General features: G+C 38.9%; 1 protein-coding gene across 4 annotated transcripts in view; it reads right to left on the bottom strand.

The window, feature by feature from the left end:
• Nucleotides 1-14,627, bottom strand: part of lmx1bb (LIM homeobox transcription factor 1, beta b) — a 77,986-nt gene extending 63,359 nt beyond the window's left edge. Inside the window, exons 1-4 of one of the 4 annotated variants that reach the window (XM_084727883.1) lie at nucleotides 14,592-14,627; nucleotides 13,689-13,755; nucleotides 11,555-11,677; nucleotides 10,753-10,939 (exon numbers count right to left, since the gene is read on the bottom strand). In XM_084727883.1, coding sequence (XP_084584009.1) covers nucleotides 10,753-10,939; nucleotides 11,555-11,677; nucleotides 13,689-13,743 — 365 coding nt within the window. In that variant the 5' untranslated portion in view covers nucleotides 13,744-13,755; nucleotides 14,592-14,627. Of the gene's footprint in view, nucleotides 1-10,752; nucleotides 10,940-11,554; nucleotides 11,752-11,793; nucleotides 11,958-11,994; nucleotides 12,339-13,688; nucleotides 13,756-14,591 lie in introns of those variants that run through there. The other 3 variants (XM_084727884.1, XM_084727885.1, XM_084727886.1) reach the window with 3 other exon arrangements.
• Between the last annotated feature and the right edge of the window lie 1,016 nt (nucleotides 14,628-15,643).

Genomic DNA, 15,643 nt, shown 5'->3' with positions numbered 1-15,643 from the left:
GCGCATGAGTGTGTATGCGTCCGCTCGAGTGCATAGACCACATAAGATGAGTCTCATGCTCACTTGGCTGTGGAGGCCGGGGTCTGGAGGGGACTAAGGGCCGTGGCATTCTGCGGCCCCATCCCACCCCGGCCCCATTCTTCCCCCTTTCTGGGCCTGACACAAATAAAAGGATTAGGAGCCCCCGTTTCCGTCAGACCCTCCATTCAAGACAAAGCTCTGACCAGCTTAGTGTCACACTTAATGATAAAAGTGCAAATCTCTGTCAGTCACTTTGGGCAGGAATACCGGTATTTGGGGGCTAATCTCATTTGATGAAGATTAAAAGGGGTGAAAAAAGAAGACAAAGAAATGTGTTTTGCCGTGTCTGTGCAAAAAAATTTTCTCCGCTGAAATCAGACATGCAGCTCCTAAGATGAGGTGCTGAAATGTATCTTTACAACACAGAGAGTGAATGTGAGGCAGTGGAAGGAGCTTAGATTAGAGACAAAGAAAGAAAAGGAGCAGAGAGAGGAAGCAAGTGTACACACACACACACACACACACACACACACATACACATGCGCCCACACCCTCTGAAAAACCTGGGGTGTATGTAGACAAACACACTGCTCTGCCCATTCCCATGTAGAGCTAGAATGTGTGACGTGAGTGTGAGAGTAAGCCTTGGGCACACAACAGTCTGAATGCAGCACTTGCCACTATGATGCCAGTCCTCTCTAGTGTATCTGTGAAAAGCCTACGTGTTGGAAAAACATTCCAGAGTGGGATCACATATACACAGTTGGGGCCAGCAGCGATACTGCGAGCCAGCAGCAGAGGCCATGTCTCAATTTCTCATGCACGTTCGACCAGGCTGCCTGGAGAAACAAGTGGGGGCTATTTCCAAACGACAGACACAAACGCATCTGAAATGTAATTAAAAATACTGGGAGTAATTTTGTAAATGCCACACTTTCTTTCATTCTAAATAAAACTTGCGGAAGCTACTTTTCTGTCTCTGATTAATTACGGTGACATGTTCTATACGCATGCAGCCTCCTCCATTTTACAGGGCCATGATTCAGTGTATCATGCATCTCTACGTTGTATTACAATTGCAAAGTCCCTGACTCACCACTGCATTCTTTATGGTTTGGTGAGTTCAATGTCATTGGGCCCAGAGCAAATAAAATGCCATATCAGGTAAGTAAATCTAGCTACACACTCGCCCAACCTGACAAATGCTAAAAAAGAACTAAACTATTCAACTATTTTGATTATAGATTAATTGTTGAAGTTTTTTTTCCATGCAAAAATTGCATAAATAGCTGTTTTCCCACTTTTCTCCATTCATGATCACAATAAACGGAATATCTTTGGGTTTTGGATTGATATTGATTAGTTTCATTCTTGATTAAGCTGTCATGTATTTTCTCCATTAACTGATTATTTGGTCTGTAAAATGCCAGACAGTGGTAAAAAAACTGCGATGAGTGTTTCCCAGTCTGCAAAAAGCCCAAGGTGACGTCCTCAAATGTCTTGTTTTGACCACAGCCCAACAATATTCAGTTTACTGTCATAGACAGATAAATAAACCAGGAAATATCCACATGTGAGAAGCTGCAATCAGAGGATATTGATTGTTATTTTCCTAAAAAATGATTCAAACTAATTGTTTAATAATCTATTAATTATTGCCGTTCTAAACAAGACATGTTAACTTTAGTATGTGTTGTTATTTGATAACTGCTAATAAATAAAATAATTTGTATAGGGGAAAATAAAAATTGGCTTTAGGCAAGTAACTTCCTGCCCCACTTGCTCAACCAGGCTAGTGAAAAAAAAAAACAAGCCCTCCCAGACAACAGCACTGCTATAATCGATCTATAAACCAATATTCTTCTTCTTCTCTGTGTCAGTTGTGGTAGTTATCAGCTACAATCCTCCAACTGGCTGCTTTTTACTGTACCAGTTCAGACAGATCTGAGAAAAACTGTGTTTTCTTACTTTGCACCTTTGACATGAAATAATCAACAAAAAGATCATCACCACTCTATTTATTATCTATATTTCTTGAGTCCTCAACGACAGTAATCTGAATATTTTTTGGTTGTGTACAAAATAAGACGTCTGAGGATGACACCTCGGGCTTTGGGGAACACTGAACATTTATCATCACTTTTATGCACCAAACAACTGATCGATTAATTGAGAAAATGACGATAATGGAAATAATCATTAGCTGAAGCACTAAAAAAATAGTTCACTGTTCTGTGTCCTGGTGTCATTTTGGATTTCAAGTATACAGATTTATAGAATTAGATGCACATATATCCACTGATAAATTTAAGAGCATCATGAAGAATGTGGCGATGGAGACGTGGTTGTTTGTGTTTGTTTGCGCTTTTCTTGTTTTATTGTGTGTTCTTGTATATAATGTTGCATATGCTGCATTTTAATACGTTGTGATTTTTTACAGCCAGGTTGCTCTTGTAAAACAGATTTTTCATCTCAGTTGGACTTCCTGGTAAAATAAATAAAAACTTTCACAGACACACCATAAACGATGTTTAAAATGAATAATTTCAACACAGCAAACATCCAGCAACTATTCTTCTATTTTAAACATGTAATTTGGCAAATTGAAATAGAAAACATTTGCTGAGTGTGTGTATTCCTCAGCTGCCTACTTTAAGAAGCCTATTACAGTATTTCACAGATTTAGCCAAAATCTAATTTGTAAATTGCATTTAATGGTTTGTGGTAGCCTTCCTTTTTGTTATGAAGAGTTGTCATGCTGTGAAAATAAACCTGAAGGCCCGAGGACTCGGAGCCAGTAATGAAAATCAGTACGTCGAGCCGAGCCGAGGGCTTTCTCTCCACCGTCACTGATTAGCATTCCCGATTGACTGACATGTCCCACTGGCTGCCTAACAGCCGGCTTTAGGAGATGAGGTTAAATTGTGGCTACCAACAAATTGCATGCTTGAGTTCCTCTGCACCCCTCTGCTATCATCCAGTGTAATGTGAGCACACCAGGCAGATCCCTGTGCAGATCCTTCTCCTCCCCTGCACTCCAGCTCCCCCCTCCGCGCGCACACACACACACACACACACACACACACACACACACACACACACACACACACTCTCTCACACAAAGCCACAGAGACCTCGCTCCACATCCCTCGCCACCAGTCTGGCCTCTAAAGTGGTGATGGGCATTACCGTGGCTGAGCCTCTGTGGCTTCCCAGAGCGTCCTGCAAAGTGCTTTGTGTTCCAACTGCTGCTACATACACATACATACACACTAGTATACTTATAGCCTCCCTCCTACACACACACACACACACACACACACACACACACACACACTCTGCACCCACTCATTTATACTAAAACACAAGGCGGAAATACCTTTATAATATAAGCCTTCGTGCAATCACCTGATTTCTTGAGACAATCTTTTTCCTTTTTTTTTTTTATCTGTTCAGCTGCATTTATGTGGTTTAGATACATGAATGAGAGCTGCAGTGGTGTGTTGATTAATACATTAGTCGATCAGAGGGAAACTGCTAACTATTTTGATGATCAATTAATCCTTTCAGTCATTTTTCGAGCAAAAATTTCAAAATGTCAAACATTTCCAGTTTATTAAATGTGAGGACTTTCTGCTTTTCTTTGTCGTTTTTGGCAGTAAATGAAGAGTTGGATTGTATGCTTGACAAAAGAAGCATTTTAAAGACATCACTTTGGGCTGTGGGAAACACTGGTGAGCATTTTTCACTATTTTTTGACATTTAATAGATTAAACATTAAAGTGTTAATTATTAGTTGCAGCCCAAGTTGATTATATTTATTGTTTTTCCATTGTTCACAATTTTATGCATTTTTGTTCCCTTTGTTGGTTTATTATTTTGTAATCACATGATCTGTCAGGTGACCCCTTGGGCAGGCTGGGCAATATGGCTTATTAATAATATCTAAATATTTTTAGGCTATTCTGAGATATATATCTCAATATACACATATTTTCTCTAAACAACATGCCATACATTCTCAAATGGTGCAAACATAACGATGATCTTATGACATATTTTTGACCAAATAACTCAACACTGCTGAGGTACTGTACGGATGACCGTTAATGTTTTCACAAAATATTATCATAATGAGATTTTTGATAAATAGTCATCAGTAATTTGGCTGCAACTAATGATTATTTTCAGCGTTACTTGATTGATTAACTGTTTGGTCGATTACAAAATGGTGAAAATTGTTGTTTCCTAAAGCTGAAGATGACGTCCTCATATGTCTCGCTTTGTCAACAAACCCAAAGATATTCAGCTTATTGTCACAGAGGAGTAAAGAAACCAGAAAATATTAAAATTTCAGAATCTAAAATCAGAAGGACAGACCATTGCTATGGACGCAGTTTGGATCATAGCAATAAAAATATTTTTGTATCAATGCTTTATGTCAAATCTTTAAAGTAAGTAGCCATGTAATAAATGTGATAATGTACAGGGAGCGGGTCATTATTGAAAAATAAATCCTTTCATAATGGTTGGAGACTCTCTGCCTTGTGTCAGGGTCCTGCACCGCCCTGTCAGGGGTTTATTACGCAATAATAATTTTTGGTTTACTATTTGTAATCACATGACCTGTCAGGTGACCCCTTGGACTTGTAACGTGTGTCATGTCTGAAGGAGGGCTTGAACCCAAAATATCGCATGGTGGTATACCACTAAATGAGAGCATAATATATAAAATAATACTCGTACTTGTGCTTCAGATTTACTGACAGCATCACAAAAAACATTCAGCCTATTGAGGACTATGGCGCTTTTATGGACATAGCCGGTGTAAAATTTATAACAGCACTATTCATACACACAAGAGTTCATGTAAAACGATACGTTTACATCAAATATTTATCACTCAAAGAGCTATTTGTGGGAACCGGAAAGAAAAAAGAGAAAAAAAAAAATCCAAGATGTAGCAAGTGATGCAAATAAATACCACTCCAACAGGTCCTTTAATGGGGCTAAATATGTTGGGGTGGTGGTGGGGTGGTGGGCAGTTAGCAAACCATGAGATGACAGATGATGCGTCCTAGTATGCTGCAGGGACAGGCCGAGCCATGTTGACATAAAACCCAATACTTCCTTACTGAGGAACGGGGCCAGCTTCAGCTAGCTCCTCGCTGCCGAGCACTAAAAATCCCAGCAAGCTGAAGCAATATTATCCGGCTTAGTGTTTCTAACATTAGATTTGTCTCTCTGTAGAGGTCCTCTTTTATTTACCCAAGAGCAGTGGCTAAAGACAAGTTTTTATCCTTTTTAGGGAGAATTAAAAAAAAAAAAAAGAAAATAGCTGAAAGTTAGAAAGTCTTGCACACTCACAGATCAGAGGCAGCAGGACTGAGGACTCTTTAATTAACTGCAAAACTACCCAGCTGGGTTGACAACACAAAGTACATCCTATTTTCTTTCTCTTCTTTTCTCTTTTTTTTTTGTGCATATGAGTGTTCACAAAGTGCCAGGCCACACGGGAGTGTCCTACAGTGAATAAAACACACACACTCACACACACACACAGACACAGACTCTGTGAGCTAACGCAGAAACCCAGCCGTCAGCATCTATCCGGCACACACACACACACACACACACTGCTGCAGCGTCCCAAGCACAGCTAATTAAAAAACAACAATTTCACAGGAGGGCACTCCAAACAGTTCTAAAAAGCAGCTCTCAGCACACCGGGGGATCGTCCAGCGTACATGGGAGGTGAGACAGGTTCTGGGAGCTCTGTTTTTATGGCTTCATCACTGCTGTGTGTGTTTTTCTACCACTCATACTACCGTGACCTAAATTTCATTTTCGCTTACAGCACCTGAATTAGAAAAATTGGAAAAAATGTGCATGCTTTTTGGCCAGGTTACAAATGAAACATTCTAAAATAACATTTTGCTAGACAGTAAAACTTTATAGAGCATGCATGGAAAAAAATCCACTCTGGAATGTGATGTTTTTATGCATCAGCAGGACCCAAAAGTAGGCAGCATGGTGTGTAATATACTTAGTTAATGTTATGTTTTGTGGCCCGTGGCACTTTCTAACAAGGCAGTCCATTACAGGGGTGTTGTCCAACACTTGGGTCAGTGATAGGCCTGATTACGTGGCTCTCCCCTTCAAAGCATCTGCTCGCTCAGAGGAAAGGTCTCCCCGGGGAAAAGATCTCCCTCTTTCTAATGATGTATAATTGACCTCCAAACACCGGGGCACAACAAACTCTCTCGGGGTGGTGTAATTCCACTCTACCTTTTACATACCGCCCGTCTCGTTCGAGCTTGTTCCTCCTCTACGGCTATGGCCGCCGTCCAACTGACAGCTCTGCGTATTTGCCTTCAATTTCATCAAACCTCGCTCTGAAGTATTCCTGCAAAAGGCAGCACTATATTGCAATTTTTCTACTCTTCTAGAATATATTTCATCCAAATCCCCCCTCTGGAAAATATACCTCACATCTGTACATTAGAGCTGCAATGATTATTGAATTAAACGCAAACTATTTTGATGATCGATTAATCGGTTTGAGTAATTTTTTTAAGAGAAAAAGGCAAAATTCCTTGATTCCAGCTTCTTAAATGTGAATATTTTCCGGTTTCGTTACTCCACTGTGATAATAAATTGAACATCGGGACATTTGAGGAAGTTATCTTGGGCTTTGGAAAAAGGGATCAATATTTTTTATACCATTTTCTCACATTTTTCAGACCAAACACCTAATCATTTAATAAATAATGAAAATAATCATCAGTTGTATCCTTAAAAAAAACACACTAAAACCAAACTGCAAACTTTGTATTTGACAACAACAATTATAATCTAAGACACATAGCTCAGAAATTAAAATATAATTAAAGCTTTTTTCTTTTAGCATGGAGATTATCGATTGTTAAACGAAGTGCCAACAATTTTGATAATTGATTAATTGATCATCTTTTTCAAGATAAAAAAGTAAAAATTCTATGATTTCAGCTTCTGAAATGTAAATATTTTCTGGTGTCTTTACTCCTCTCTGACAGTAAACTGAATATTAAGATATCTGAGGACGTCATCTTGGGCTTTGGAAAAAGTGATCCATTTTTTTTTTTTTACCATTTTCTGACGCCTTTTGGGCCAAACAACTAATCGATTAATCAATAATGAAGATCATCAGTTAATCATCGGTTGCATCGCTAAAAAACACACAAGTAACACAAAGTAAACTTTGTTTTTGACAACGACAGTTACGTTCTAGGACACATTTCTCAGACATTAAAATATAACTAGGAAAGCTGCAAGAATTATTTGATGAATTAATTGTTATTAATTGATTATCAAATTAATTGTTAACTTTTCTATTAATCAATTCATTGGTTTGAGTAATTTTTTAAGACAAAAAAATCAAAATACTTTGATTTCAGATTCTTAAATGTGAATTATTTTTTTTTTTTTTTTTTTTTTTACAGCAAACTGAATATCAAGACTTTAAAAGACCATTTTCTGAGATGTTATAGACAACAAGTCATCGATAAATTGAGAAAATAATCTATAGATTAATTGATAATGAAAATAATCCTCAGTTGAAGGCCTACTGTGCATTTGTTTTTTTAAGCCATGAAATATAGCCCTCATTCACAAAAATATCAAGACAGACACAATCAGCTGCACGGCATAAAAAGAGGCAAACATATGGGATAAAGCCTAATAAAATCCAATCTTGTTACTATATAATTGCACTGTATGGAGCGAGATGTGTTGAACAGTGTTGGTGGGAGTTTTAATAACACAGTACACAATTGTTTTCCCCCGTCTGCACTTAGACCTGTTCCAAAGGTGCCAAAAAAGACTGCTTGCCAATTCCTTGATTTATTATAGCGAGTGAGAGCTGATTACGGGGCATGAATCAGTTGCTGTAGGAATGTAATTAGGCACGAAGACCTCTGTAAGGCGAGGAGCTCTCCTCTCCTCGCCGCCCAAAGCAGTTTGTGGGCTGACAAATGCATCTTAAATGGGTGTCATAAAAGTCAAAAAGGTGCCAATTACATCTTTAAGTATCCCATCAATGCAAATGGAATAAACAAGAAGAAAAAAAGGAGATACTTGTGGACCCTCCAGCTAGTTTTAACCTGGGAGGGGTTGAAAAAAAGAGAAAAGGAGGGTGAAGAATTAAAAGATGTGATGAATAACAGTGTGTGAGAGCAGGACGTCGCCCAGCAGGTTGTTGTGTTTGGCTGGGAGGATCGGACTCGCCACACAGGCTCAACGTAGCAGAGAGAAAAGAAGGAAAACGGTGAGATATGCACCAAATATGGTACTTCAAAAGCAGAGCAGAAAGAAAATGCCAGGAAGGAGTATTATCTGGAAGCAAAATATATTTCTGTCTTAGCAAATAATAATAATAAAAAAAACTCCAAGTGGTCAGGGCTAAAAGAGGCATGAGAAAGAAAGAGATCCTCCTCTGCTCTGCTCTGCTTTGCTCTCCGCCGGACTGTCTCAGCTTCCAGCCACCTCTGAGCCGTGACGCCGTGACTCTGGTCTCCCATAGTTACTGCTATGAATTTTCCCATTGTTATCAGCCGACTACACTGCTGTCACAAAGCTGGATGAATGGCACGCATGGCAATAGATGTAACTCTTTGTCGCTGGCGAGGTATCTAGCAGAGAGCCATAATGTCCCGGTAATCGAAGTGGAATTGTTAAAAAGGCCGCACACAAAAAGCTGAAAATTTAGTGACAAGCATGAAAAGCGCTCATGCGATGAGAAACACAGGGACACCCCGGGGTCCTCGCAGGCCAAAACAGCAACCTGTGTCAACTCAGCCTCAATATTTGCCTCCATGTATCTGCCATCTCTGCTGCATTTATGTGATAATTTACTAATTCAGTTTACTCATTTATTTTATTCCACAGGTTAATGGCTGTCATACTGGCCTAACTTATAATGGAAAACTTTATTATATTTCACTATAAAAAACAATAAGCACAGGCACAAGAATAAATATATGATCAGAGCTGCAATTATGGAACAATTATTAAATTAATCGCCAGACACTTTGATGATAAATTAGCCAGTATGAAAAAACATATAAATTCTCTGATTCCAGCTTCTTAAATGTGAATATTTTCTGGTTTCTTTCCTCCTCTCTGACAGTAAACTGAATATCTTTGGGTTGTAGACAAAATGAAACAAAGACCAAAACAACAAATCGAGTAATTGAGAAAATAATCAACAGATTAATCAACAATGAAAATGATTATTTGCTGCAGCTCTAATTGAAGTCATGTAAATATCAGCTTATGGTTTATATATTATTCTCAGTCATGTATAATTTATACAATCATTATTTTTAGTTTATATAATATTAATAACGGTGATTTTTTAAATTATCTTATTTTGTTTCTGCAAATTATAAGAACCTGCATTTAATCATGTTAGTTCCATTATTGCTGCATTAATGGACAATAAAGTTTTGAATTTTGAATCTGCTGCTGTAATCACACTCCAGCGTTTTAATCGCATTAAATCCGATTTTTTAAACACGTTCCCAAACGGTGAAACAATTTAACACTAAATTATTAATGCCTTTAAAATTGAAAGTGTGTGTGTGTTTGTGGGTGAATGTGTGCGTCTGCGCAAAAACGCCTGAGCGTCTAATTATTTTCCATTATTACCTAAATCCACCAGTGCAGTTTAGTCTGCAGGTATGCGTAAAAACGGTAGTTTTTTAAAATCCATTAAATGGCTAAATGCCGATTCCCAAAACGCATCATATCAAATGAAATAAATCAGACCAAAATAAAATAGGATAAAAATAAGTGAAAATAAATTAAGAATAATAATAAGAAAAAAACACTGTAAAACTGTAAAACTGTCAAACATAAAAAGAAGATTTTAAAAATCTAATATTAAAGGCGAATTAAGACGCCAGATTTTCAAAATAAATGTCTCTGTTCTGATCGGAAAACAAATCCAACCTGTGCTGTGGGCTCACAGTCGACAAAGAAACTTCACTGAAATTATGTTTTCCATATTTTGAGTGAATCTGAAGCGGTTGATGGTGACATATGATGCAGGAAATAGATGACAGAGAGCGGAATAAAAAAAACACACCCGCGCCTGACTGCACGCCTGCTGCCTACACACTCTCGGGCCTGAGTGGAATCACATCTTCACATCTTTTTGTTATTATAAATGCGTCCCAGCAGAGACAAAATGTGGAAATATCGTGGGCCACTGTGACAATAATAAAGCCAAAGCAGCATATGACAATAATATATGGCCGCTAATGGGAGCGTCCTCCAGCCAGCGTGAGCACCGCAGACGTTTCCATTCCTCTGATTCATTATTATTCCATTTTTCTTTTTAAACCATTAAAAATCTTATCTTTAATTCCTCTTCTTCCTGTTGATTTCTGATTATTTTTTACAAGTTTACAAGAAAAATATAAACTTGAGCAGAACAAGCGACGACAACAGGTGACTTTACACCAAACCTCCACGTTTGCATTAATTAAATCTTGTAAAATTAAAATAAGGCTTCACACTTGCTGAATGACTTCCCACGCTGTGTTTTTGCACCGTGGATGAGGCCTCCAGGCCAGCCAAAACCACCACAATGTCCTTTTTCTTTTTTCTTTTTTTTTTTTTAAATCACTGCACACCAACCAAAGCAATCTGAAGAAATGCAAAAAGGAGACAGAGAGATTTTGTGCTTACTGTTGGTAGTCGTGTTTGCAGTAAAGTTTCCTTTCTCTGAAGTAACAGCTGGTGATGAGAGGCTGTTGACACACGGTGCACTGCAAACACTCCTCGTGCCATGAGGAATCGTTGACCCTCATCAAAAAGCGGTCGGAGATGGGACGCTGGCATCCTTCACACACGGATGGATGATGACAGTCAGTCCCTGGATTTAAAACGGACGGCAGGAAAGAGAGAAAAGGCCTGAATCAAGGATTATAAAAACCCTAAAGGCCTAAACCATGTGTGCGTAAAGAAACCAAATAAGGTGAAATGTATTCAATCAAATAAAAAAACAGATTTTAATGGACTAATCTGACATTTTCTCCCCATCAAGGCCTGGATATTACATCACTGATTACATCATGATAAAAAAGTAAATTTTTACGCACGAAAATGGATCAAAAAAATTAAAATTATAATGAAAAAAATGTTTTTATTCTCATGTTATTGTAAAAGAAAATCATGCATCTTTAAACTGAATTATGTAGTTTTATTCTCATGTTACTGTGAAGGTAAAGTATGCATGTTTAGGCTGGATTACAACAACATGATAATAAAACTACGTTTTCCTCATAATAATCTCGTTTTTTGTTTTTTTGGTCCCCTTGCGTGCGTAAATATGAACTTTTCTCGGTTTTGTGTCAGGAAACAAAGCAGCAGTGGGCATGGAGGCACAGTAATGGCATCCAGACAGGAACAACAGTCTGTATTGGATCTGTGCTCACAGTCAAACACTGATTCTCTGAGGTTTACACAGTAAAAGTAGTAGGACACTCACCGAGCATGACTCCGAGCGTGGCCTGTCCCGATCGCAGGGGATGATCTTCAATTTTTATGCCGTCCAGCATGATGCACGTCTCGGACTGTTCTCCCGCGGAGAGGCGCTCCAGTGACACCAGACCTGTTGCAATATCCATAAGAACACGGTCAGACTGGACAAGAAGAAATCCTGCCGCACACTTTTTTACGCGTTTTCTGGAGGAAAAAAAGAGGAGCGAAGAGACGGAGGGTTGAGACCTGTTGGAGTTCCGTGTGACACAGCCTGCTGCAGCCCGGAGGAGGAAAAATAGGCTAGAAAGTGAGCTGTAAGTGGAAGAAATGCAAAAATACTCGAGTGTGATGCTCGCAGTTACAAGGCAAGGTCAGTGTGAGCCAGCTGGACGTGTCAGAGAGGCGTGTGGAGACAGAAACAAACAATAAAAGTCTCTGAAGAGTCACCTGTTAGGATCAAACTGAGGAAGCTTCTTCTCGTCCACGCGCCGAGGGGAGAACGCGGGGAATTTCTTCACCGAATAACAGTTTAGTTAAGGATGATGAAGCAAAAGAAGAAGAAGTTGACAACAACAAATCCCCATTAAAAAAAATCAAGAGAGTGTGTGTCTGTGTGTGTGTAGATGTCCCGGCAGTAACTCAGACGGTTGGCTGGTTTGTGCTCCTGTCGCTGCAAAAGTCTGAGATCGAGATTGAAGCGAGTGGATCCTCCCACTCCTGCATGCATGGCTACACTTTTTTCATTCCCCCATTCACTGCCATTGGGATGCTATTGGAGAGCAGAGTACAGTGCGCTGCTGCACACAGTCCAATAACAACACACACACACACACACACACACACACACACGAAGAAGAGAAGAAGAGTGGGAAGAGAAAAATGATATTTTACGCATGTAGGCCTGCTGGATGGACACTGACACAACAATCTAACAACAACAACAACAACAACAACAACAACAACAACAACAACAACAATAACAATAATAAGAAAAATAATAATAATTTACTATAATTAAATTATTGTGCGTATTTCCAACGCGCTTTCTGACAAAATAGTGTCTTTCTGTGGGGATTATTTTGCTGAAAATCGACTTAAGAATATTACATCAAGATAAGAAAAAACGTCCCATAGTCATGAACCTTTGTATATTTTTTTCTCAGTGAAAAAGACAGATCAGCATCACATCCACATGCTCGCTTTGCTCTTTTGTGTATTGTCTCCGGTGGAAGCTGCTGTCCCCTTTCAGCTGATGCACCTGGCGATCAGCGGTGATAAGAGCGGCTCTGCCTGTCCAGCACCGAGGAGGCCAACACGGACCATGTCTATATCTGTCTTTCGGTCAAGAAAAATAGCAGCAATAATATTAAAAAATAATTATAATACTTACAGGAGGGTCTTGTATTTATTTTTGCAGGAGCACAGCAGCTACAGATCTACGGTGCAGGCTAAAATCAACCCAATCTGAATACTTGAAAATTCAAAAACACCCAGTTTTAAATTTTGTACATTACTGTTTTTGTAAATTATCACAATTTAGAAATGGACAGTGGTTTAGATTTCTTTGTCATGTTGTTGATGGAGACGTGTGAAGGTGCGGAGGAGGACTGTTGCACTGAGGCCTGTCTGAAATTACTAATGGGATCGTGCGCTGCTGCTGCTCATGACACGCTGCTGCAGGAGAGAGAGACTCATTGTTATCTTTAAAAAAAACGCCACAGATACAGCAGGTCCAGGCAGGAGAACATCACGACAAGACGACTGGACACATGCAAGAAATATGTTTCAAAAAATGTACCAATTACTGCAATATTTTATATTCGTTCAGATCACTCAGAATGATAGGTGGACTTTATTTTAAATATAATAAAAAACAAAAAACAAAAAACCTACCTGCTCAATTAAAAATAATGAAGACACGACAGCCACAATTAATAATAATAACAACAACAACAACAAAACAACAACAACAACAACAACAACAACAATAATAATAATAATAATAACACGCTGGAGGTAACATACAAGTCATATAAGTCTATTTCACAATACTTTCAGCAAGGTAGTTTATTAAAAAATAACAATAATGAATAAATAATAAATGCATGTGAATGTTTGTGATGTACCGTCTCTCTGTTTACCTTCGATCCTGCGGCCTCTGGCTGCGTGTTGTTCCTGCTGTCCTTTGTGAAGCATCAAGGCGATGACCTGTAGCCCAGTTTGGAGGAAACAGAGAACAGATTGTTGGCGTTGCCCTCTGCTGTTCAGTCTGAGAACAGCTGCACTGAGCTCACTGATAGGGGAGAGTGGGGCATCTTGTCACACTTCTTTCTTTCACTCAAGAAGTCACAGTCACTCAATCTCCAGATTAAATCAATACATTCTTGTGCACAAAAGTTGAATCTTTATATTTTCAGAAAGCTTTGCACGCTTGATTCATTTAGACAGATGTTTGTTGAGTGGTGGGCTGCAATATTAGTCTTTCGTTTATCATTTAAACCATTTTAACCTGCTTCCCTTAATCCTTTCTTAGTTACTTATGAATTTTTTCTCCTGTTTTCATATTTCTACAAATATATATATTATGTTTTCTAATTAGAGGCTTATTTTGCACCTTCCTGTGTAATTTGACCATCTTGTGGCCACATTATTTATGACAATTTAATTACTTCTTCTAATTATCTCTGAAGCAGTATGACAACACACACGATGTTGTTTACATGTTGCATAGCGACCTCCAAATTTTGCAGATAGCAAAGTCAGTTTCTGCAGGGCTGCAGCCTGATAATGCAAACTAGGGCAAATTGTCTCATGTGACAATTTGTCCTGAAAGTAATGAGACACCTCGGCCCACAGTGACGTGTGTGTTATTGTTCGCTGCACCACAAGGCAGCTTTAGAGAGGATTTTGATTTAGGTGTAAAAATACACTATTTCTCTCTTCTGTTCTGTGCAAATATGATTTAATAAACATACTAAATGTTTTCTTACATAAACAGTGGTTTGTTTGTTTTTTGTGAAATATGAAAATTGTTCTCACCTCACCTTTACACATGCTGGAAGAGCAAAATGACTAGAACAGTCAGCTGCAACACAGAGTTGTAATACATTACTAATATAACAAAATTATACTCAATACTCGTTTTGATACCATGACAAAAAGAAAAAAAAATCTCTTTGTAACAATCTGCACTCAGTGCTTGTATATTATCTGATGTTGATATTTTATTGTTTTTGAAAAGGTGTTGGTACTTCAATATTCCTGACAACCTTACATGCAGCTTTTAGATTTTTTTTTAGATGCTCTCGTGTTGGAGATGTAGCAGTTTGACAACTTACCCATGTGACGAGATGCCCTGCTCTCCCCTACGACAGAGCCGAATACAGTCAGTATTTTCACCTTTTGAGGGAAATGTGACCATTAGAAACACGTTTAAAAGCATAAATAAATATCATAAATACTCAAGTCTTAGTCATGAAGCGCCATACATTCACACCAGTCCATATCATTGACATAATGGATGTCAGTGGTCCATACCTGCCAGTCATGAAGTCCTCCACCCCTTCAGGCTTCAGCTTCTTCCCTTCCAGCTCTTCTATCAGCATGGGGTCAATTACCTCCTCCGCCTCGGACTATATTGGATTATCTTCCACTAAGCAGCATTATGAGCTCAATACAAAATAATCAATACATTTTAAAAAAGAAAAAAACATATATAAACCCTGTGTCACCCCCTCCCCTCCTCCCTCCTCGTCCTCCTTCCATTCATTCAGCAGTTATCGTCCAGGTCACTCGTGTGAATGAGGACATCAAACATTCATTCAATAAATCAATCCGCCAACTTTTAGCCGGCGGTGTTTTAATGAGCCTCTGCGTGACAAGCAGCCCTCCCTGCGAGGAAAACACACCGCAGCAGGTGTGCAGCTCAGGAGAGACCCCAAAGTTTAGCCTTTAAAGTAAAGCAGAACTGTTGCATCCATCGGAAAGGTAAGAGGAGATCATTATTAAAGCGGTGCACATTCCTGCAGCGGGCTCTGCGTCCGCTGTGATTCAGATTAGAGATTTCACAGCGAGAGAAATGACTCCGAATATTAAG

The sequence above is a fragment of the Lutjanus erythropterus genome, chromosome 10 (assembly GCF_056507025.1).
Source record: "Lutjanus erythropterus isolate fLutEry1 chromosome 10, fLutEry1.hap2, whole genome shotgun sequence".
NCBI lineage: Eukaryota > Metazoa > Chordata > Actinopteri > Lutjaniformes > Lutjanidae > Lutjanus > Lutjanus erythropterus.
The sequence above is the reverse complement of the archived record's forward strand: the minus strand, read 5'-3'. Positions and strand labels throughout refer to the sequence as shown.